The following is a 24,006-nucleotide window of genomic DNA, read 5'->3' on the forward strand; positions in this document are numbered from 1 at the left end:
GATGAATATATTTTATACAACTGTTTGTTTTGAGCTTAAAAAAGAAAACATTAACTTCAAATTTGAAATGCCCTAATCAATGCCTTATCTCTTCTTTGGATTTACAAGATTTTGCCTGGAAAGAAAATGTAATACTGAGAACTACATGTTTTGTTGTTGTCATTAAGGACTAAGAAATGGCACTCATGATATATTTTTTATAATTTCTATTTATTGATTTTAGAGAGAGGAAAGGAGAGAAAGAGACAGGAACATCATGTAACCTGACCGGGGTTCAAACCAGCAACCTCTACACTTCAGGATGATGCTCTAACCAACGGAGCTAACTGTCTGGGATGCTCACGATATTTTGGAATCATTCATTTTAACACACTCCCTTGTTCTGACCTAGATGGGGGTGGGGTCACTTCAAATTAACAAGATTCTTTTTTTGGCATATAATCTTCCCAGTCACTTTTACTTACCTCAATATTCAACCTGCAAAAGGAATCATATTTTTAACAATTATTAAATAATGGGTTAATGTTTGTCATTGTTTTTATGATTCCCAAGACTTAAGAAAAGGTAGAATTGCTGCGAGTCACGGGCTGAATATATTACACGACCAGTTTTCTGAAGACAGAAGATACCATTGTTAATTTAAAAGTCATGATTTCTATAGTCAATTCAAACATGGCAGCTATCCTTGTTTGTGTGCAGAATCTGGTCTTCAATGTTATTAAATGTTTTCAAAACTTCTAGCTTTTTCTTTGAATTCTGTGTTCTCACAGACTGTAGTCAAGCCTTATTTTTCAGTCAAGCCTTTTGTTCATTTTCTTATTTTACTGGCACAGCTAATAATTCTATTAAAGCTTCCTCTATCAGCTATTTTACCACCTAAATTTCCTCCCACCTGCACAACAGGTGGATTTCATAAGAGATTAATTCAGCAGCTCTTTTTTGAATTTAGTGCTGGGTACAGCACGAGATTTAAAGGAATTTACAACCTAAAGTACTCCGGGAGAGAAATATGCACATTGTACTAGAAAGGAGACAATTATAAAATAACATCAAGATAAGTATGCAGGCAGTGAGGAAAGGATAATTAATACCTGTACTCCGGTAGAACTTTGAGTAGTGCGGAACAGGTTCTAACATTTTAGTTGTTATGCACAGAACAGAGTTTACGCCACAGTGCAGCTTGGAACGGCACTGCAGAGCTGGACAAGGATCTCAAAAATAAAAAATGTTTTAAGTGTTCTAGGAACAGACTGTTTTGTCTCTACTCATTTCCCTTTCTATAGACCAAAACAAACCGAAAAAAAAAACAAAACTGAGGAACATCTCTGCTCTTTTAAGGACCACAAAAGCAAAGTTTTTTTGTGGGTTTTTAAAAAACACTTCCAAGATAGCAATAGGAGCACGTTTGTCGAGATAATTTTAAAGTAACTTCCAAGTGAATCTGCTTTTATAAAGTACCACTGAAACCGCAATTCAGAATGCTTTTGGTCTTAAGAAACTAGATGTCTTTTAACCTTAAAATGAATACCAAACAGACATTTCCTACCGCGTGTACTTGATGAATGGGTGCTTTCCTAGCTTTGGCCTTTCGTCCGGAGACTGAGAAAGAGGGTGTGTGTTGGGATACAAACATGCTCTGGGTGCGTGCGTCTGCCGAGGTGCAAACGTGTGCGTGTTGGGGTGCAACGTGCTTCGCGAGCACGTGAGGAATCAGCGGCAGGTACTCGCCCGGTGAACTCCGGCGCCCAGAGATCTTCCGGCCCCGGCCGGGGTTCATACAACTTCACCACCCGGGAGGGAGAGAATACCTCTTTCCGCGACCTGGTGTTTCGACACCCTTCCCCTGCTAGGACTCAGGCCCTGCCCCTCCCCCCGCGTCGCGGCGGACGCCGACAGGCCAGAAGAAGGCGGAGCCGCCGTTACCTTACTGTTGTTTCAGGGTGGGCGGGACCGGACCAAGTCCTCTTCCGGGATGGGCGCGACTGTGACAGATCCTTTTCCGGAGTGGGCGGGAGCGGGGCGGGTTCTATTCCGGTGTGGGGGATGACGGTGTCCGAATCCTCTCGGGGTAGGCGGGGCCTGGCTGCAAGTTTTCCTGGTAGGGCGGGGGCCTTGCTAGGAGGTCCCTCCCGGTGTGGGCGGGGTTGGGCGGGGCCCCCTTTAAGTGGGCGTGGCGAGTTTCCCAGGGCACTTGGAGTTTACTGTACTTGCTCGCCAGGCTTGAAGGCCTGTCATGCAGCGGGCGTTCGGGGCCTCTCCGCTCCTCCCCGCCACACTGGGTCTAGGGACCCGGCGGGCGGTGTCGGGGGCGCGCGGGCAGGGCTGGCTGCAGCCTGCAGGCCATGATACGGGCGTCAAGGTGTATAACAGCCTCACACGGAGGAAGGACCCCTTAATAGTAGCTAGCGCGGACGCCGCTTCCTGGTAGCTCCTGGGGATTGTGGGGAGCGGGGTGCTGAGAGAGGTGGGATGGGAAGGATTGTGGACTGAGCGTTTTGTGTGAAAAGCGGGGTTGGGTTCTCAGGTGGAAGTCATTTAGTAATAAAATACATGGGAGGCATCAATGAGAAAGCACGGGTACATTCCCAGTGAATTGACAGGTTTCGTTGTGAATTTAGCGAACCAAGTAATAGATTCCTGGCTGTACATTCCCAAAAGTGATTACTTTAAAAAAAAGAGAGAGAGATATTTATATGATAATCTTAACTGAAAAAGTGGTTTCTTTTGTTGCAAATATGTTTCACATGATGGATTTTAACTTTGTTCCTAGGTATAGCTGTGGACCAACTGTCTATGATCATGCACACCTTGGCCATGCTTGGTGAGTGTCCTAGATGTTAATTTTCATTTATTTTGGAAGGAAAAGCCGTTTTCACGTGTTTTTTTTTCATTTCTCAAGTGCTACTTAAGAATACTGAATAATTACTATATTCCAGGTATTGTGGGAAGCACACACTGTAGTCTCATTTGGTTCTTGTAACAGTTCTAAACACACCAATTTCACAAGTGAGGCAACTTAGGAGGCAAAGAGGATAACAACTTTGAAAGTCTTGCTGGTGAGATAGAACCCATTCCTTAAGTATATTCATTCAATTCAAGATGTCCCTTGGAGGTAGAAAACCTAAGTACTACAAGATTTCTGAAAAAGTTGGGAGATCTTGGGGGCAGGGATGGTCAGGCCTGGCTCCACTGCTCTTAAGGTAAAGTTCAGAATCCTAAGGACATCTCTGTGATCCACAGGTCTGTCCCTACTTATTCTCCAGGCTCATGTCCCCCCACTTTCCTTCTGAGGTAACCACACCAGCCTCTATTTTTTTTTAATTTTATTTATTTATTTTTTACAGAGACAGAGAGTGAGTCAGAGAGAGGAATAGACAGGGACAGATAGACAAGAACGGAGAGAGATGAGAAGCATCAATCATTAGTTTTTCATTGCGTGTTGCAACACCTTAGTTGTTCATTGATTGCTTTCTCACATGTGCCCTTACCGCGGGCCTTCAGCAGACCGAGCAACCCCTTGCTGGAGCCAGGGGCCTTGGATCCAAGCTGGTGGGTCTTGCTCATACCAGATGAGCACCCGCACTCAAGCTGGAGACCTCGGGGTCTCGAACCTGGGTCCTTCCGCATCCCAGTCCGAGGCTTTATCCACTGCACCACCGCCTGGTTAGGCACCAGCCTCTATTTTTAAAAGGTATACTTAACAGGCACTTGCTCTCAGGTACTGTTCCAAATGCTTTACAAACACCAGCCAATGTAATTTTCCAAACAGCACCAGGTGGCAGTGCTATTATTTCTTTTTAATTTTATTGAATTTATTGGACTAACATCAGTTAATAAAATTATGTAGGTTTCAGGTGTACAGTTCTAGAATACATCATCTGTATATTGCATTGTGTGTTCACTCAAAGTCAAGCCTTCTTCTTCACCGTATATTTGAACCCCTTTACTCTTTCCTGTCTCCCCCCCACCCTCCCCCTCTGGTAACCACCTTACTGTTGTCTGTGTTTATGAGTTTTTCTTTGTCTTGTTTATTCATTTATTACTTTCAGTTTTCTATCCCACATATAAATGAAATTATATGGTTCTTGACTTTTTATTTGACTTATTTTGCTTAGCATGATATTTTCTTTCTGTTTATTTAATTATTTATTTTGAGAGAGAGAGAGAGAGAGAGAGAGAGAAACAGATAGGAAGGGAGAGAGATAAGCATCAACTTTTATTTTTGGCACATAATTGTTCATTGATTGCTTCTCATACATGCCTTGATCAGGGGGCTCCAGCCGAGTTAGTGACCCCTTGTTCAAGCCAGCAACCTTGGGCTTCAAGCCAGAAACTATAGGATCATGTCTATGATCCCATGCTCAAGCCAGCCACCCTGCACTCAAGCTGGTGACCCTGCACTCAAGCCAGATGAGCCTGCACTCAAGCTGGTGACCTCAGGGTTGTGAACCTGGGACCTCAGCATCCTAGATTGACACTCTATCCACTGTCACCATTGGTCAGGCTGTTTCATGTTTTGGTCACTGTGAATAATACTGCAGTGAATGTAGAGGTACATATATCTATATGAATAAATGTTCAAAAATTTCAGGTAAATACCCAGCAGAGGGATTGCTGGATCAAATCAGTAACTCTATTCTTAATATTTTTAAGAACTTCGATACTGTTTTCCAAAATGGCTATACCAAGTTATATTCCTGCTAGCAGTATATATGCAGATTTGTTTTTCTCCACAGCCTTTCCAACATTTATCAATACTTGCTTTGCTGATAATAGTTATTCTAACAGTTGTGAGGTGGTATTCCATTGTGATTTTGATTTGCATTTTCTAATAGCTAGTGAAGATGATCACTGTTCGCCATTTTTATGTCAGCTTGGGAGAAGTGTCTTTCCAGGTCCTCTGCCCATTTTTTGATTGGATTGTTTGTTTTTTGTTATTGAATTATATGAGTTCTTTATATATTTTGGATATTAATCCCTTATCTGAAATGTTGTTTGCAAATATCTTCTTCCATTTGGTTGGTTGCCTTTTTGTTTTGCTGATGGTTCCTTTGGCTGTGCAGAAGCTTTTTAGTTTGATATACTTCCATTAACTTCTTTTTGCTTTTGCTTCCTTTGCCTTTGAGGTTCAATTCATAAAAATCTTCTCTAAGTTCAAAGTTCATAAGTTTGGTACCAGCATTTTTATCTATACATTTTTTGTCTCAAGTCTTATATTTGGGTCTTTGATTCATTTTGAGTTAATTTTTATGTATGGTGACAAATGCCAGTCAAATTACATTCTTTTGCATATGGCTTTACAATTTTCCCAGCACCATTTATTGAAGAGGCTGTCTTTTCTCCATTGTATGTTTTCAGCTTCTTTGTCAAAAATTACTTGCTTGTATATGTGAGTTTATTTCTGAGCTCTGAATTCTGTTCCATTGGTCTGTGTGTCTATTCTTCGTGGCAGTGCTATTATTATTTCCAAATTACAAATAGGGGTATTGCAATGCATAGTGCTGAAAGAACCAGCCTCAGATCCCACAGTGAGGAAGTGATGAACTAGGCAGATGGGCTGAGTTCACATCTGTGGCCCCTCTACTGTGCAGTCTCATGCAGTTCATGTGGAATGGTCCCTGGTAGAGCAGCCCACCTGTAGTATCTTATAGCCCTTGAGCTCCTCTGGGCCAAGTATGTGACTTCCCATTTGTTTTCATTGTTTTAGGTGCCTGTTAACTTTTTCTCTTAAATCTCATGTCTTCTGAAGTCTTTTTCTACTCAAGATGAATGAAGAGTGTAGTGATGATAATGGTAATAATAGCTCATGTTTGTTGCTGTTCATGCTGCACTAAGATTATGTATAATATCCCTATGGGATAGTGGAATCTTGCCAAATTTATAATAAGCAGCCTGAGGCTTCAAAAGGTTAAATATCTTGGCAAGAGTTTCGGAGATAGTTTCGTCACTAGAATAGAGGGCTTTGGCCTCAGCTGTGTTTGGGCTGAGTGAATGAGGGAGGTTCAAAGGATATAATTATGAGATTTGTTTTCAAGGGAAAATGATTTTATGAACTCAAATTTAGAGAGGCCACATGGATGACAGACGTGTACATGAGATTAGCTGACCTTAAATTTTAATGTTGCTTTTATGGGAAACAAGATTTTTGAGATTTTAAATGGATCTTAATGGATTTTAAAACAGTTCTTCTCTTTTACAAGTCTGAGTTTTCCCAGTGTTGTCTACCAATGAACTGATGTTTTAATTTTTATAACACTGTACACATTTCTTAGGAGTAATCTTATACAGCTTTAAAAGGATTATATTTGTTTTTATCTGTAGCTGGTATTTCTATTTTGTCATAGTGAAACACTATAGTTATTAGAGAACATGAAGAAGGGTAAATGCTCAGTATTTTAACTACCTAGTGAATGTATTAGGAGTAAAGTTTTATACAATTAAATAGATATAAACTCAGTTGAGCAATAGCTCTAAAATTAAAAATACTGCCTTGCTGGATAGCTAAGTTGGTTGTAGTGTTGTTCCAATGTGCCAAGTTTGCGGGTTTGATGCAGGAATCAACCAATGAGTGCGGATGAATAGAACAACAAGTTGATGTTTCTCTCTCTCTCCCTCCTTCCCTCTGTCCCTCCCTCCCTCCTTTCCTTCCTCCCTTCCTTCCTTCCTCCATTCCCCCATTCCTCTCTTCCCCTCTCTCTAAAATCAATAAATATTTAAAATTTTTAAATTAAAAATGCTAACATGTATCCTGAAATTGAGGCAGTACCTGTGTTGATTTCTTGTGAAGACCAGTGTGGACCAGTGAGTAAAAGTCTGTTCCCTATTCTAGGTGCACTTGAACTATCTATTGATATCCCACACTTGAAGTTAGGCGGCAGCATATTAAAATGCACTGCACTCTTTTTTAAAGATCACAGTGATGACTCAATGTATTAAAGACAGCCTAACTTCTTTTTTTCTTTCAGCTCATATGTTAGATTTGATATAATTCGAAGGATCCTAACCAGGGTTTTTGGATGCAACATCATCATGGTGATGGGAATTACAGATGTGGATGATAAGATAATTAAAAGGGCCAATGAAGTAAGTGTTGAAGATTACATTGATTGATAACTTGATTGATGAGTGTTCTGACCTCTCTGTGACAGTTTTTCTTATTGTGTTTCACAAGTACTTTTCCCATCTTACTGTCACACGTGGTCCGGTGAGTGTGCTGTCAGGTAATCAGAGGGATCTTGTCCTGGTAAAGGAAGTTCAGGTCTATTTAATTTTGGTCCCTGAAGCCCTTAATGAACTGCCTCATTTTGTGGGGCCTCCTAACTTCAATCTGTAATCTGTCCCCTGGTCCCTCAGCCTCCAAGGTAAATCTCTTACGCTCTTCAGATGGAAGTCAAAAGGCTACTTTTAGGCTAGGAAAATTTTGTTCACATGAGGTTTAATTTTCCTCATTTGTTAAGTGAACAGGGCACTTCTCTTATACCTCACGTGACATTTAAAGGAAGTTTTAGCCTGACCTGTGGTGGCGCAGTGGATAAAGCATCAACCTGGAACACTGAGGTCGCTGGTTCCAAACCCTGGGCTTGCCTGGTCAAGGCACATACGGGAAGGAACTACTATGAGTTGATGCTTCCAGCTCTGCCCCCCTTCTCTTTCTCTCACCTATCTCTAAAAATCAATAAATAAAATATTTTTTTAAAAAAGGAAGTTTTAGGTGGGGGAATTCTAATGAAGGGTCAATTAATAGTTACATGAATAGTCATAATTTTGAAAGCCTACTTTCAAAGTTTCACCTTTTCTGCTTTTTATCATTAGCAACTTTAACAGTTATTTCTAAAAAGCTATAAATAATTGTGAAATTATCTAATTTGCAGAAAAAACTATGTTGAAGACGTCATTCCTGCAATTTTACAAAATGCATATATTATTTTTAGAAAACCAGTTTATGCTTTGTTTTGTTTTACAGTCTGTTTTTTTTATACTTAATAAGTTTTGAGTGTTCATGTTTATAAATATTCTTGAACATTTTAAAATAGCCTTATAACATTCTATCACATGGACATATGATAATTTACCATCTTTGTTTTGGACTCTCAGGTTACTTCCATATTCTGCTGTTTTCTGCCAAATTTATTTTGTAGATACCACGTCTTTCAGTTTTCTACTGATTGGCTTTTTCAGAAACTAGATAGCATTTTGCCATGGGTGGCTGTTCAGCTGTTCTCTTACGTCTCCTCTCATTGGTGATGTGTGGTGTTTCTAGCTGTTACAAAACAGTGCTGCAATGAATATATTTTTTGTTTCTTTAATTTTTTTTCAAGAGAGAGACAGATAGATAGGGACAGACAGACAGGAAGGGAGAGAGATGAGAAGCATCAACTCATAGTTGCAGCACCTTAGTTGTTCACTGATTGCTTTCTCATATGTGCCATGACTGGGAGGCTCCAGCCAAGCCAGTGACCTCTTGCTCAAGCCAGCGACCATGGGCTTTAAGCCAGCGACTTTTGGGCTCAAGCCAACGACCATGGGGTCATGTCTAGGATCCAACACTCAAGCCAGCAACCTTGGGGATTCAAACCTGGGTCCTCAGCATCCCACGTCGATGTTCTATTTACTGTGACACCTCCTGGTAAGGCCCTTAAATATTTTTTCCAAGTGGAATCACTAGATTAAAGGAGAAGGAGTTTATTTGATAAGTTTTGTCATTCTTCTAAAACTTGGATTATTATTCTGTTTTATAGTTAAAGCAGTAAAAACAGACTTTATTCAGGAACTATTGCATTAGGGATTGTAAATTAAATTAATTTTAGACTGTAATAAAGAATAAAAAAGCATTTAATTAAACAAAAAAGAGCTGTAGCCCAGGAAACACAGATTCAAATAGCAACCTAAATTGTGTTCTATTGAGACACAGGGGAGGCCATCTTTTATAGTGAAAGTTCCTACCTAAGTACTCAATTAGGTCCATTTTATGTAAACGAGGTACCGAAATTGTGCAGTTCTTATTGGATGGGGTAGGTGCCAATCTGTTGGTAGAAATATGAACTAGGGCTTGCCTGTATGCTGTAGTGCAGGAAGCTGAGAGTTCAGTCTGAGGTTCTTCCTGGTATACAGAGTATGTGTTTGGCCCTTGTCAGCAAATGGACATTAGACTTCTATCATTCATACAATATGGGTTCTTGGTTAACCATGGGGAGTCAATCTCAGCAGATAAAGTCCTTCTCAGAGTTCACATCAAGTGAATCTTTCTTCTAAGGGTCCACAGGGTAGAGTCCTCAGTGTAGTAATGAGTTCAATTCTTTTTTTTTTTTTACTATCTTAACCATTTTTTAATTGATTTTAATTTATTATGTTGCATCCCCCCTCCCCTGTATTCCCCTCAACATCTCCCTTGCCCCCTCCCCATAGTGCCCTCCCCCCTTCCCTTCAGGTTTATTCCATCCTCTCATCCCCTTTCCCTCTGTCCTGTTTTCCTCTGGTCCCTTTGATCTCTCCTCTGTCTCAATTTTATTCCTCAGTTCACATTGTTCATTGGATTCCTCAAATGAGTGAGGTCATATGATATTTTTCTTTCTCTGCCTGGCTTATTTCATTTAACATAATAGTTTCCAGGTCCATCCATGTTGTCGCAAAAGGTAAGATTTCCGTCTTTTCGTGGCCCCATAGTATTCCATAGTATATATGTACCACCGCTTTTTAATCCACTCGTCCACTGGTGGACACTTGGGCTGTTTCCAGATCTTCGCTATTGTAAACAATGCTGCCATAAACATGGGGGTGCATTTCTCCTTTTGAAACAGTGCTATGGTGTTCTTTTTTTTACAGAGACAGAGAGTGAGTCAGAGAGAGGGATAGACAGGGACAGACAGACAGGAATGGAGAGAGACAAGAAGCATCAGTCATTAGTTTTTCATTGCACGTTGCAGCACCTTAGTTGTTCATTGATTGCCTTCTCAAACGTACCTTGACCGCAGGCCTTCAGCAGACCAAGTAACCCCTTGCCGGAGCCAGCGATCTTGGGTTCAAGCTGGGGGGCTTTTTGCTCAAAGCAGATGAGCCCGTGCTCAAGCTGGTGACCTTGGGGTCTCGAATCCTGGGTCTTCTGCATCCCAGTCTGAAGCTCTATCCACTGCGCCATTGCCTGGTCAGGCTGCTATGGTGTTCTTGGGGTATATTCCTAAAAGTGGGATAGCTGGGTCAAAAGGCAATTTGATTTTTAATTTTTTGAGGAATCTCCATACTGTTTTCCACAGTGGCTGCACCAGTCTGCATTCCCACCAGCAGTGCAGGAGGGTTCTCTTTTCTCCACATCCTCGCCAGCACTTTTCTGTGTTATTTTGTTGATGAGCGCCATTCTGACTGGTGTGAGATGATATCTCATTGTGGTTTTAATTAGCATTACTCTAATGATTAGTGATGTTGAGCATTTTTTCATATGCCTGTTGGCCATCTGTATGTCCTCTTTGGAGAAGTGTCTATTCACTTCTTTTGCTCATTTTTGGATTAGATTGTTTATCTTCCTGGTGTTGAGTTTTACAAGTTCTTTGTAAATTTTGGTTACTAATCCCTTATCAGACGTGTTGTCAAATATGTTCTCCCATTGTGTGGTTTGTCTTTTTATTCTGTTCTTATTGTCTTTAGCTGTGCAAAACCTTTTTAGTTTGATATAGTCCCATTTGTTTATTCTGTCTTTTATTTCACTTGCCATAGAGATAAATCAGCAAATATATTGCATATTGCTGCAAGAGATGTCGGAGAGCTTACTGCTTATGTTTTCTTCTAAGATGCTTATGGTTTCACAGCTTACATTTAAGCCTTTTATCCATCTTGAGTTTTTTGTGTTTTTGTTGTTGTTTTTTTGTTTTGTTTTCTTTACAGAGACAGAGAGAGAGTCAGAGAGAGGGATAGACAGGGACAGACAGGAACAGAGAGATGAGAAGCATTAATTATTAGTTTTTCGTTTTGCATTGCAACACCTTAGTTGTTCATTGATTGCTTTCTCATATGTGCCTTGACTGCGGGCCTTCAGCAGACCAAGTAATCCCTTGCTCGAGCCAGCGACCTTGGGTCCAAACTGTTGAGCTTTTGCTTAAACCAGATGAGCCCGCGCTCAAGCTGGCAACCTCGGGCTCTTGAACCTGGGTCCTCGGCATCCCAGTGTGATGCTCTATTCACTGCGCCATCGCCTGGTCAGGCTTGTGTTTATTTTTGTGAATGGTATAAGTTGGTCTAATTTCATTTTTTTGCAGGTAGCTGTCCAATTTTTCAACACCATTTGTTGAAGAGGCTGTCTTTACTCCATTGTATGCTCTTACTTCCTTTGTCAAATATCAGTTGTCCATACAGGTGTGAGTTTATTTCTGGGTTCTTTGTTCTGTTTCATTGATCTATAGCCTGTTCTTATGCCAGTACCAAGCTGTTTTGAGTACAATGGCCCTGTAGTATAACTTGATATCAGGAAGTGTGATGCCTTCCACTTTATTCTTCCTTTTCAAGATTGCTGGGGCTATTCATGTTCTTTTTTGGTTCCATATAAATTTTTGGAATATGTGTTCTATATCTTTGAAGTATGTCATTGGTATTTTAATTGGTATTGCATTGAATTTATAAATTGCTTTGGGTGATATAGACATTTTAATGATGTTTATTCTTCCTAACCATGAGCACGGTATATGCTTCCACTTGTTTGTATCTTCTTTGATTTCTTTTATCAATGTTTTATAATTTTCCGAGTACGAGTCTTTAATATTCTTGGTTAAATTTACTCCTAGGTACTTTATTTTTTGGTGGCAATAGTGAAGGGGATTGTTTCCTTAATTTCTCTTTCTGACATTTTATTTTTGGTATATAAAAATGCCTTTTGATTTCTGAGTATTAATTTCATATCCTGCCACCTTGCTGAATTCATTTATCAGGTCCAGTAGTTTTTTGACTGAGACTTTAGGGTTTTCTATATACAATATCATATCATCTGCAAATAATGATAGTTTTACTTCTTCTTTTCCAATTTGGATGCCTTTTATTTCTTCTTGTCTGATTGCTGTGGCTAAGACTTCCAGGATTATGTTGAATAAGAGTTATGAAAGGGGGCCCTGGCCGGTTGGCTCAGTGGTAGAGCATCGGCCTGGTGTGCAGGAGTCCTGGGTTCGATTCCCGGCCAGGGCACACAGGAGAGGCACCCATTTGCTTCTCCACCCCTCCCCCTCTCCTTCCACTCTGTCTCTCTCTTCCCCTCCTGCAGCGAGGCTCCATTGGAGCAAAGATGGCCCGGTCGCTGGGGATGGCTCTGTGGCCTCTGCCTCAGGCGCTAGAATGGCTCTGGATGCAACAGAGCGACGCCCCAGAGGAGCAAAACATTGCCCCCTGGTGGGCATGCCGGGTGGTTCCTGCCCGGTCAGGCGCATGCGGGAGTCTGTCTGACTGCCTCCCCTTTCCAGCTTCGGAAAAATGAAAAAAAAAAAAAAAAAAGGAGTTATGAAAGGGGGCACCCCTGCCTTGTTCCTGATCTTAAGGGGATTGCTTTTAATTTTTGCCCATTGAGTATGATGTTGGCTGTGGGTTTGTCATAGATGGCCTTTATCATGTTGAGGTATGTTCCCTGTATTCCACTTTGCTGAGAGTTTTAATCATGAATGGGTGCTGGATTTTATCAAATGCTTTTTCTGCATCTATTGAAATTATCATGTGTTTTTTCTTCTTCCTTTTGTTTATGTGATGAATCACATTGATTGATTTGCGAATATTGTATCAGCCTTGCCTCCCCAGAATAAATCCCACTTGATCATGGTATATGATTTTTTTCATATATTGCTGGATCTGGTTTGCTAATATTTTGTTGAGGATTTTAGCATCTAAATTCATCAGGGGTATTGGCCTATAATTTTCTTTCTTTGTGTTGTCTTTGCTTGGTTTTGGAATCAGAATTATACTCACCTCATAAAAGGAGCTTGGAAGTCTTCCTTCCTCTTGAATTTTTTGAAATAGCTTGAGAAGGATGGGAGTTAGTTCTTCTTTGAATATTTGGTAGAATTCACTTGTAAAGCCATCTGGCCCTGGGCTTTTTTGTTTGTTGGGAGTTTTTTGATAACTGTTTCAATCTCATTTGTTGTAATTGGTCTGTTTAGGTTTTCTGATTCTTCCTGATTGATTTTTAAAAGATTATGTTTTAAGAAATTTGTCCATTTCATCTAGGTTGTCTAATTTTTTAGCATGCAGTTCTTCATAGTATTTTCTTACAATCTTTTGTATTTCTGTTGTGTCAGTTGTTATTTCTCCACTCTCATTTCTAATTTTAAATATTTGAGTCCTCTCTCTTATTTTTATTTTTATTTATTTATTTTTTGGTGAGTCTAGCTAAAAGTTCATCGATCTTGTTTACCTTGTCAAAGAACCAGTTCCTGGTTTTATTGCTCCTCTGTATTGTTTCTTTAGCCTCTATGTCATTTATTTCTGCTCTGATCTTATTATTTCCTTCCTTCTATTACCTCTGGGATTTACTTGCTGTTCTTTTTCTAGTTCTTTTAGATGCAGGGTTAAATTGTTTATGTGAGCTTTTTCTAGCTTCTTAAGGTATGCTTGTAATGCTATGAACTTCCCTCTCAGTACTGCTTTTGCTGTGTCCCATAAATTTTGAGTTGTATGCTTATTATCATTCGTTTCCAGGAATTTTTTTATTTCTTCTTTGATCTCATTGTTAACCCAATTGTTATTTAATAACATGCTATTTAGTTTCCAAGTGTTTGAGTATTTTTCAGTTTTTCTGTTGTGGTTGATTTCTAGTTTCATGGCACTGTGATCAGAGAAAATGCTTGATATGATTTCAATCTTCTTAAATTTGTTGAGACCCCTTTTGTGCCCTAACATGTGATCTATCCTAGAGAATGTACCATGAGCACTTGAAAAGAATGTATATTCTGCTGCTTTAGGGTGAAAGATTCTGAAGATATCTATTAAATCGAGTTGATCTAGTATGTCCTTTAAGTCTGCTGTTTCTTTGTTATTTTTCTTTCTTGAGGATCTATCTAGTGATGTTAGTGGGGTATTGAAATCTCCTACTATTATAGTATTGCTGTTGATCTTGCCCTTTATATCCATCAAAGTCTGCTTTATATATTTAGGTGCTCCTATATAGGTGCATAGATATTTATAATGGTTATATCTTCCTGTTGGATTGCTCCCTTTATCATTATGTAGTGACCTTCTTTATCTCTTACTATAGCCTTTGTTTTAAGGTCCATTTCGTCTGATATAAGTATTGCTACCCCAGCTTTTTTTTCATTTGCATTTGCATGAAATATTTTTTTCCATCCTTTTACCTTCAGTCTGTGTGCATCTTTTGTTTTGAGGTGTGTCTCTTGTAAACAGCATATGTATGGGTCCTGTTTTCTTATCCACGTAGCTACCCTATGTCTTTTGATTGGATCATTTATCCCATTTACATTTAAGGTTATTATTGATATGTAGTTTCTTTTTTTTTTTTTTTAAGATTTTATTTATTCATTATAGAGAGGGGAGAGAGAGAAAGAGAGAGAGAAGGGGGGAGGAGCAGGAAGCATCAACTCCCATATGTGCCTTGACCAGGCAAGCCCAGGGTTTTGAACCGGCAACCTCAGCATTTCCAGGTTGATGCTTTATTCACTGTGCCACCACAGGTCAGGCTGTAGTTGTTTCTTGGCATTTTATTCTTTAAAACTGTATTCCTCTTTTGCTATATTCTTTTTCCCCTTTAATCTGTTTATAACAGGCCCCTTAACATTTCATGCAGCATTGATTTGGTTGTAATGAATTCCTTGAGTTTTTTTTTTTTTTTTTTTTTGTCTGGAAAGCTTTTTATTTCTCCTTCAATTTTAAACGATAGCCTTGCTGGATAAAGTAGTCTTGGTTGTAGGCTCTTGTTCTGCATTACTTTGAATATTTCTTGCCATTCCCTTCTGGTCTCAAGTGTTTCTGTTGAGAAGTTGAATGTCATCCTTATGGGGGCTCCTTTGTAGGTGATAGCCTTTTTTTCTCTAGCAGCTTTTAACATTTTCTCTTTATCTCTTAGCTTTGGTATTTTAATTATGATGTGTCTTGATGTAGATTTCTTTGGGTTTCTCTTTAATGGAATTCTCTGTGCTTTTTGAACTTGTGTGACTTTTTTCTTTAATTTAGGGAAGTTTTCAGCTATGATTTGATTGAACAAAGTCTCTATCCCTTGTTCTTTTCTTCTTCAGGAACCCCTATGATGCGGATGTTATTTCTCTTCATGTTGTCACAGAGCTCTCTTAGAGTTTCCTCAGACTTTTTGAATCTGTTTTCTTTTTGCTGCTCTGCTTCCGTGCCTTCATTTTTCTTGTCCTCTAACCTGCTGATTCGATCCTCAGCTTCATCATCTTGCTTTTAATTTCTTCCATTATGGTCTTCATTTCTGATATTGTATTTGTCATTTCTGACTGATTCTTTTTTATTATTTCAATGTCCTTTTTTATACTTGTTATCTCTTTATTTAGGTATTCATTATATCCATCTATTGTTGTTCTAAGATCTTTGAGCATCCTAACAATCATTATTTTAAACTCTGCATCCTGTAATTTGATTATATCTGACTCATTCAAGTCCTTTTATTAGGGATTTCTGTTGATTCATTTGGGTTGCATTTCTCTGCCTTCCCATTCTGTCTGTGTATAAGAAGTGTGTGGCCACTGGAGTCTAATGGATATGGCCTCTGTGTTCTCTAGGTGTGGTCTGTCTGCAGGCCCACCACCCCCTCTGCCACTGCCTTGGGTGTTTGAGTATGGGCATTGCCAGCGCTGGCTGGCTGTGGCAGTCGCTGTGGTTTCCACCTGTCCTCCACGGGACAGGCTGAGTTCATGTGCTTGGTCTACAGTGTGTCCGTAAAGTCATGGTGCACTTTTGACGGATCACAGGAAAGCAACAAAAGACGATAGAAATGTGAAATCTGCACCAAATAAAAGGAAAACCCTCCCAGTTTCTGTAGGATGATGTGGCAGCATGTGCACATGCACAGATGATGACGTAACACCGTGTAGACAGCAGAGCAGCCCACGGCCATGCCAGTCGAGATGTGTACAGTACAGAGGAAAGTTCAGTGTGTTCTGTGGCTCGCTAAATTCGAATCCATGACCAAAGTGCAGCGTGAATATTGGCGTGTTTATAATGAAGCACCACCATGTAGGAATAACAATACTCGGTGGGATAAGCAGTTGAAGGAAACCAGCAGTTTGGTGGAGAAACCCGGTTCTGGTAGGCCATCAGTCAGTGACAAGTCTGTAGAGGCTATACGGGATAGCTACCTAAGGAGCCCTAAAAAATCTGTGCGTGAACCCACATCAAACTCTATTGAATAGGTATGAAACTGGGAGAGTTTTCCTTTTATTTGGTGCAGATTTCACATTTCTAACATCTTTTGTTGCTTTCCTGTGACCAGTCAAAAGTGCACCACGACTTTACGGACACACATTATAAACCTCGGCTGGCCTTGGCCTTTAACCTGTCCTCATGGGTGGGGCTGCATGCCACGCTGGGCCGCAAGCCTGGAAACCACAGGTGGGGCTGCACACCTATGCTCAGTCATGGGTCTCTGCTGGTTCCCTGGCTTTCGCTCTGCCCCTGTGGGCGGAGCTGCACTATCGCAGGTGGGGCTGCACACCTATGCTCAGTCATGGGTCTCCGCTGGTTCCCTGGCTTTCGCTCCGCCCCTATGGGCGGAGCTGCACTATCGCAGGCGGGGCTGCACACCTATGCTCAGTCATGTGTCTCCGCTCCTGTGGGCGGAGCTGCACTATGGCGCTGGCTGCACGCCCCAGCTCCGGGCTAGGTAGGGCTGGGTGCCCGTGCTCAGCCGCAGTTCTCTACATTTCCCTGGCTTTGGCCTTTCCCCTGTGGGCGGGATTGCAGGCAGGACCACTCTTGCTTACCCAACCTGCAGCTGGGTTGAACTACTTTCGTGTACCCCTTCCACGCAGGGGTCGTCAAAGTTTTTATAAAAACGGCCCACTTTTGCAGTGCTGGTCAACCTGGTCCCTACCGCCCACTAGTGGGCGGTCCTGCTTTCATGGTGGGCCAATCGCAGCGCTGTTTGGTTGCGCCGTAGGGACCAGGTTGACTAGTACTGCAAAAGTGGGCGGTTTTATAAAAAGTTTGAAGACCCCTGCTTCCGCTCCTGCTGGGCGAGACTGAGCTCGTGACTGAGCTCATGACTGAGCTCGTGACTGAGCTCATGCCACGCCTCAGTGGTGGCTAGCCTGACTTCCGCCCCTGCCGATGGGACGGCACTTCCGCATCCCGTGTCTGTCCACCCTACAGCGAGCCCTCGGCAGTGTGGGTGGGGACATTGCTGCTCAGACCTCAGCACTCCATACTCCTGAAGGCTCCCTCCTTCTGAGCGACTCTGCTCTGAGTGCTGCGGGAGAGCTTGTTTTGCAGGTGTCCTGCTTCCCTTTCCTGGTACTGCTGGTTCCAGGGGAAATAGTCACTTTATATTTGGGGGGGTGACTCAGCCCAAGGGTTAGGGTGGCTGACCCTCAAAGTGTTTCTCCCTGTGCCTCCTAGATTACACTCTCTTCCTGCCACTCCGGTCCTCTCATCTCTCCCAAGTCACCCAGAGTCCTGGGTTAGTGGTTGTGAAAGAGGTTTTCTGCATGGTCCCTTTAAGAAGAATCCTTGGTCTGAGAAACCTGTCTCTTTCTCACAAACAGTATCCTGACTTGTTTCAAGGGGAGTGTGTTTGTAGCTTCTGTGATATGAGAGAACTCAAAATTGGATTATTTTAGAAAGGTGGGGTTTCGCATTTCTGTTTCATTGGGATACTTTAGTCAGTTTTTCTTGCTCCCTTGCAGTAGACTCAGTTTCCGTTTCCAGAACTGGTCCTGAGCATGTACTGAATGTCTGGGGTCAGACCTGTGCCTGGCTTTGTGCAAAGAGAAGTGAGGAAGGCGGTTCCTGGTCTTTCAAAGCTTGTATCTGGTGAGGCAGATAGATGGTCCTACACACAGATGCTCTGTATGTGACATAGTTTTATTTTAGAAGCCGGTATATAGGGGTGCAAAGAAGATCACTCAGCTTCCCTGGAGTTCAGAAATGACTTACTGGAGAAAGCCCACACAGGAACTTAAGCATTAGGAAGGAATCAAACATGAAAAGCAAGAATGGTAAGACATTTTAGGCAGAGGGAAGGGCGTGGAGAGAGGCAGAGAAGCCACATGAGGTGATATTCTTTATGGGAACCAATCAATTCAGTGTTTGATGAACTTTGGAGGGGGCTTGCTGGTGATGCTGGAGAGCTAGTGGGGTGACCGGGGCCTAGATGGCCTATTGAAGACTTGGATGTCCTCCTGGAGGGTCTCAGCATATTCTAGCACACGATCTGTTTGGTCTAGCAGATAGGGATCACTCTGAGACTGGGGAGGACAGGACCAGAGGTGGGGCCACTGGGAGGGGTCAGTGGGAGCCATGCAGAGAGAGACCGTGTCTCAGCAGATTTGTGAGAGAGTGAGGGTGAGTTCTGATGTAGAATCAGAAGTTCAGTGAGCTCAGGAATATAATATAATAAAAATATACATTTAGTCTTTGTCCATGGTTCCTGGCACAGAGCTCCCAATTCTGTGGAATCTCTGGAGTGATGGAGTGTCTTCTGTATGCTAATGAGATGACTGAGGGCTGGGGCCCTTGGATGGCTTCAGGATGGAGTTGTTCTCAGAAAGTCTAAGCCATGAAGCCATAAATAGAGCTGGGAACTTGTACTCCCACCGTCATTCCTCTACCAGCCCCTCCTGGGGTCTATGACTTAACCCTCCCAAGTAATGAAGTTGCCATAAACCCCGCAGGGCAGGGAGGTCCGCCGCTCCCCGTACTTGCCTGTGCATCTCACCCTTCCCGTTATCCTGAGTGGTGTCCTTTATAGTAAACTGGGAGAGTAAACAGAGTGCTTTCCTGAGTTGTGAGATTCATTCTGCCAAACCCCAAATTTGTAGTTAGTGTGTAGAAATACAAGTGGCCTGGGGACCACCATTTCCAGCTGGTGTCTGAAGTGGGGGCAGTCTTCAGGGACTGATCCCCTAACTGTTGAGGTCTGTGCTAACTTCAGAGGTTGGTTTCAGAAGGGCACTGAAGTGTAGGACACCTGCTAGAGTCGGAGAATTGAGGTGGCTGATGTAGGACACCTGCTAGAGTTGGAGAATTGAGGTGGCTGGTGTAGGACACCTGCTAGAGTCGGAGAATTGAAGTGGCTGGTGTAGGATACCTGCTAGAGTCGGAGAATTGAAGTGGCTGGTGTAGGATACCTGCTAGAGTCGGAGAATTGAAGTGGCTGGTATAGGATACCTGCTAGAGTCGGAGAATTGAAGTGGCTAATGTAGGACACCTGCTAGAGTCGGAGAATTGAGGTGGCTGGTGTAGGACACCTGCTAGAGTCAGAGAATTGAAGTGGCTGGTGTAGGACACCTGCTAGAGTCGGAGAATTGAGGTGGCTAATGTAGGAAACCTGCTAGAGTCGGAGAATTGAGGTGGCTAATGTAGGACACCTGCTAGAGTCGGAGAATTGAAGTGGCTGGTGTAGGACAACTGCTAGAGTCGGAGAATTGAAGTGGCTGGTGTAGGATACCTGCTAGAGTCGGAGAATTGAGGTGGCTGGTGTAGGATACCTGCTAGAGTCGGAGAATTGAAGTGGCTAATGTAGGACACCTGCTAGAGTCGGAGAATTGAAGTGGCTAATGTAGGACACCTGCTAGAGTCGGAGAATTGAGGTGGCTGGTGTAGGATACCTGCTAGAGTCGGAGAATTGAGGTGGCTGGTGTAGGACACCTGCTAGAGTCGGAGAATTGAGGTGGCTGGTGTAGGATACCTGCTAGAGTCGGAGAATTGAGGTGGCTGGTGTAGGACACCTGCTAGAGTCGGAGAATTGAGGTGGCTGGTGTAGGACACCTGCTAGAGTCGGAGAATTGAGGTGGCTGGTGTAGGACACCTGCTAGAGTCGGAGAATTGAGGTGGCTGGTGTAGGACACCTGCTAGAGTCGGAGAATTGAGGTGGCTAATGTAGGACACCTGCTAGAGTCGGAGAATTGAGGTGGCTAATGTAGGAAACCTGCTAGAGTCGGAGAATTGAGGTGGCTGGTGTTGGGAAAGACACCACACGTTTGGCGTCAGGCAGCATTGCAGGGCTAGCGTTGAAGATTGGGCGGGGCTTCCATTTTGGGTTCATCACACCATCCCTGGTTCTCTGTGATGGTTTGGTTTAAGACTTTGTCAGCATTCCGTTCTGTTTCTGCTCATGTCCAAATCTCCCATGTATGGTCGGTGTCCCTGGGGTAGTGTGTACACCTGGTCCAGCCGGAAGGCCTTGGACGTGAGGTTGTGACATAGCAACGTGGTGAGAGGAGTGAGTGAGAGGCAGAGGAAGAGGAGGCAGTGGTGGGAGGCCAGATAGCCTGCTCTGCGTCTGCGTCTGCGTCTGCGACTGCTGACCTCACAGCACCCTGCCAGGTGTTGTCATTATCACCCTTCACACAGGAGGAGACAGGGTTTGAGATTGAAGTTGACCTCCCTGGTGGGATTTGGGATGGAAATGACAGAAGTAAGTGCCCTCTGAAACAGTGAGGGAGGGAGCAGTTTGAAGCAACGCCGCAGGCGAAGGTGTCACTTGGAAATGTGGATTTTTGTTAAGAAGGAAGGTGAACAGGTCAGCGTTTAACCTGTCATCACACTCAACTGGAACCTGAGATAGCACAGATGTGTCCCTGCCCTTGGTGAATGGGTGTCTGATGAGAATCTTCAAGATCAGAGGTGGAAATGTCAACCTGAAAGTCGTGGGAGCATGGCTGGTGGGAAGCTGGAGACTGGTCGAGCTTGGGGTGGGTCACTGTGGGAGACAGAGACAGGGCGGGGAGGATGTGCTGGAGCGGGCAGGCAGGACTGGGTGGTCAGCAGAGTGGTGAGAGCCAGGAGTCCTGCAAGGGCAGGTTTCAGGAAAGAGCAGGTCGCAGGCAGCAGGAAATGCAGGAAGAAGGGACATGATTGAAGATCTCACAAATACTACCAGGCAACATCGATTATCACTTTAACATTTATTATAATATTTAAAATATGAAAAGTTGGCCCTGGCCGGTTGGCTCAGCAGTAGAGCGTCAGCCTGGCGTGCAGGAGTCCCAGGTTCAATTCCCGGCCAGGGCACACAGGAGAAGCGCCCATCTGCTTCTCCACCCCTCCCCCTCTCCTTCCTCTCTGTCTCGCTCTTCCCCTCCGGCAGCCGAGGCTCCATTGGAGCAAAGATGGCCCGGGCACTGGGGATAGCTCTGTGGCCTCTGCCTCAGGCGCTAGAATGGCTTTGATTGCGGCAGAGCGAGGCCCCAAGATGGGCAGAGCATCGCCCCCTGGTGGGCGTGCCAGGTGGATCCCGGTTGGGCGCATGCGGGAGTCTGTCTGACTACCTCCCCGTTTCCAGCTTCGGAAAAATGAAAAAAAAAGAAAAGTTGGTGGAATTGGTTTAAAGATCATAAATATAAAACATGTTTAATTTTTGGCACCTAAAAATTTCCATATTTGTTACATGCCAAGATGCTAATGTAGCATTGAATAGTTTTTGGTTCTCAAAATAGTATCTTTAAGTTGGTAAACCACGTATCTGAAACACATAACTATGAAAACATCTGTTTGTTTTTTAGTATCCAGCAAAAAAGGGTATTCTTTTTATATAATGCAAGCTTTTTTGTTTTATTTTGTGTTTTTAATTTTATTTATTTATTTATTTTTTACAGAGACAGTGAGTCAGAGAGAGGGATAGACAGGGACAGACAGACAGGAACGGAGAGATGAGAAGCATTAATCATTAGTTTTTCATTGCGCGTTGTAACACCTTAGTTGTTCATTGATTGCTTTCTCATATGTGCCTTGACCACGGGCCTACAGCAGGCCAAGTAACCCCTTGCTGGAGCCAGTGACCTTGGGTTCAAGCTGGTGGGCTTTTCCTCAAACCAGAGAGCCCGCGCTCAAGCTGGCGACCTCGGGGTCTCAAACCTGTGTCCTCTGCATCCCAGTCCGATGCTCTATTCACTGCGCCACCGCCTGGTCAGGCTAATGCAAGCTTTTTTAATGATGGTGATATCTTTCGTTCCATCTGCTCTAACACTTGCTTTTAAAATACTTTAAGTTATAATATTATGCTTTTTTGAATCATTCCCTTGACTTTAATTTTTGGTACAGTTTTATGGTTTATCAGGAATAAAAACCGCCAGAGGATTTTGAGGGTAAGAATTAAGAGGCAGGGTATATTTGCACAGTCACATTTTGCATTGAGAAAAATAATAATAAATGTATCAGTGATTCAAGCCAAAGTTATTCTTTTTGTGCTTTGAAACACTGGCCTGCATTGCCCTTCTTTCCGGAAAGAAGACTGGACACTCAGTCTGCATGCTGAGGGCCCAACCAGCGGGGTCTCCTGCCAGGCAGAGAACTGGCTTGAAGTGATGTATGATAATAAGGGAGAGCCGGAAAACAATCTGAGTAACAAGGATGAGGACTCCATTTCAGCACCTGTTACCTCCTATAGTTTGTTTTCTGGAAAGTGAAAGAGAGCAGGTGTGATCAGCTGCTTAAAAATTAAATTTAAAGGTTTTACTTTTAGAATATGGTTCCCGCTCTCTCCTCCAAGGCCAGCAGTAGATGGTATTCCTTTTACAATTCATTGTCACTCATGACCATTTCTGAATCATGTCCTCTACGGTTGTGCCGTGTGAGCTAGAGAAGCCACATGTGTTACTTGTTCAGGCAATGTTATATTTGATAAGTTGTTTAAACAAGTGTGTGTGTGTGTGTGTGTGTGCATGTCCATATCCATCCCCATTTTAGAACTAGACAGACTGATGCTAAAGTTCATATGGGATAGCAAAAAAGCAAGAATAGCCAGGAAAAGTCTGTAAAAGATGAGTACCAAATATTAAATCATATTTTAAAAGCTCTAGGCCAGTGGTCTCCAGCCTTTTTTGGGCCACGGAGCGGTTTAATTTCAGAAAATATTTTCACGGATCAGCCTTTAGGGTGGGATGGATAAATGTATCCCATGACCGAGACAAGCGTCAAGAGTGAGTCTTAGACGGATGTAACAGAGGGAATCTGGTCATTTAAAAAAAATAAAACATCGTTCAGACTTAAATATAAATAAAACTGAAATAATGTAAGTTATTTATTCTTTCTCTGTGGACCGGTACCAAATGGCCCACGGACCAGTACCGGTCTGCAGCCCGGGGTTTGGGGACCACTGCTCTAGGCAATTTTTTGTTTTCAAATATTCTTTTTCTTTTTTTTTTTTTGGACAGCTTTATTGAGGTAGGACGGGCTCGTGAAAAATTGCATATAGTGCACACAAGACCTACAACATGATACAACTCGCACACCTGTGGGCCCATCACCAGTGTTGAGATGGTGAACATCTCCATCCATCACCCCAAGAGTTTCCTTCGTCCCTCGGTGTCCCTTGCTCCTGCCCCCCCACCCCTGTCCCCCTGTCCCTGAGCGTTTGCTCATCTGCTTTTCTTCTCTGCGCAGGTTATGAAATGAAATGTGTTATACAGATAGCTGCATGAATAGGCAGATAATGGAACACACAGAAAGTCCAGAAATAGATAAAATAAATAATGGAAATTTGTTTTATGATGAAGATGATATTTCAGATCACTGGGGAACAGATGAATTATGTAGAAAGTATTGACAGTTGGGTAACCATCTGGGAAAAAAATAAACCAATGTTGGCTATGTGCCTCACAGCCAAATTCGAGGCAGATCACAGATTTAATAGAAAAGAAATGAAACCACAAATTACTGAAAGAACCTCGGGGCAATTTTTATAGTCTCATATTGGAGAAGGCTTTTCTAAGTTAGTTTTCAAACCCAGAAGCCATTTGTGGGAAAAGATTGAAAAATATCAAAGATTGCTAAATACTCAAGTAAATTTTCCACATGCCATAAAATAACCATAAAGTTTAAAGACTGAAAAGAAATTGAAATTCATATCAGAGATAA

At 42.6% G+C, this 24,006-nt stretch overlaps 1 protein-coding gene across 2 annotated transcripts in view; it reads left to right on the plus strand.

The window, feature by feature from the left end:
• The first annotated feature begins 2,178 nt into the window (after positions 1-2,178).
• Positions 2,179-24,006, plus strand: part of CARS2 (cysteinyl-tRNA synthetase 2, mitochondrial) — a 63,088-nt gene continuing 41,260 nt past the window's right edge. For both annotated transcript variants that reach the window (XM_066234784.1, XM_066234783.1), the window contains exons 1-3: positions 2,179-2,424; positions 2,771-2,821; positions 6,966-7,083. In XM_066234784.1, coding sequence (XP_066090881.1) covers positions 2,234-2,424; positions 2,771-2,821; positions 6,966-7,083 — 360 coding nt within the window. In that variant the 5' untranslated portion in view covers positions 2,179-2,233. The remainder of the gene's footprint in view (positions 2,425-2,770; positions 2,822-6,965; positions 7,084-24,006) is intronic.

Source organism: Saccopteryx bilineata, chromosome 6 (genome assembly GCF_036850765.1).
Source record: "Saccopteryx bilineata isolate mSacBil1 chromosome 6, mSacBil1_pri_phased_curated, whole genome shotgun sequence".
Classification (NCBI taxonomy): domain Eukaryota; kingdom Metazoa; phylum Chordata; class Mammalia; order Chiroptera; family Emballonuridae; genus Saccopteryx; species Saccopteryx bilineata.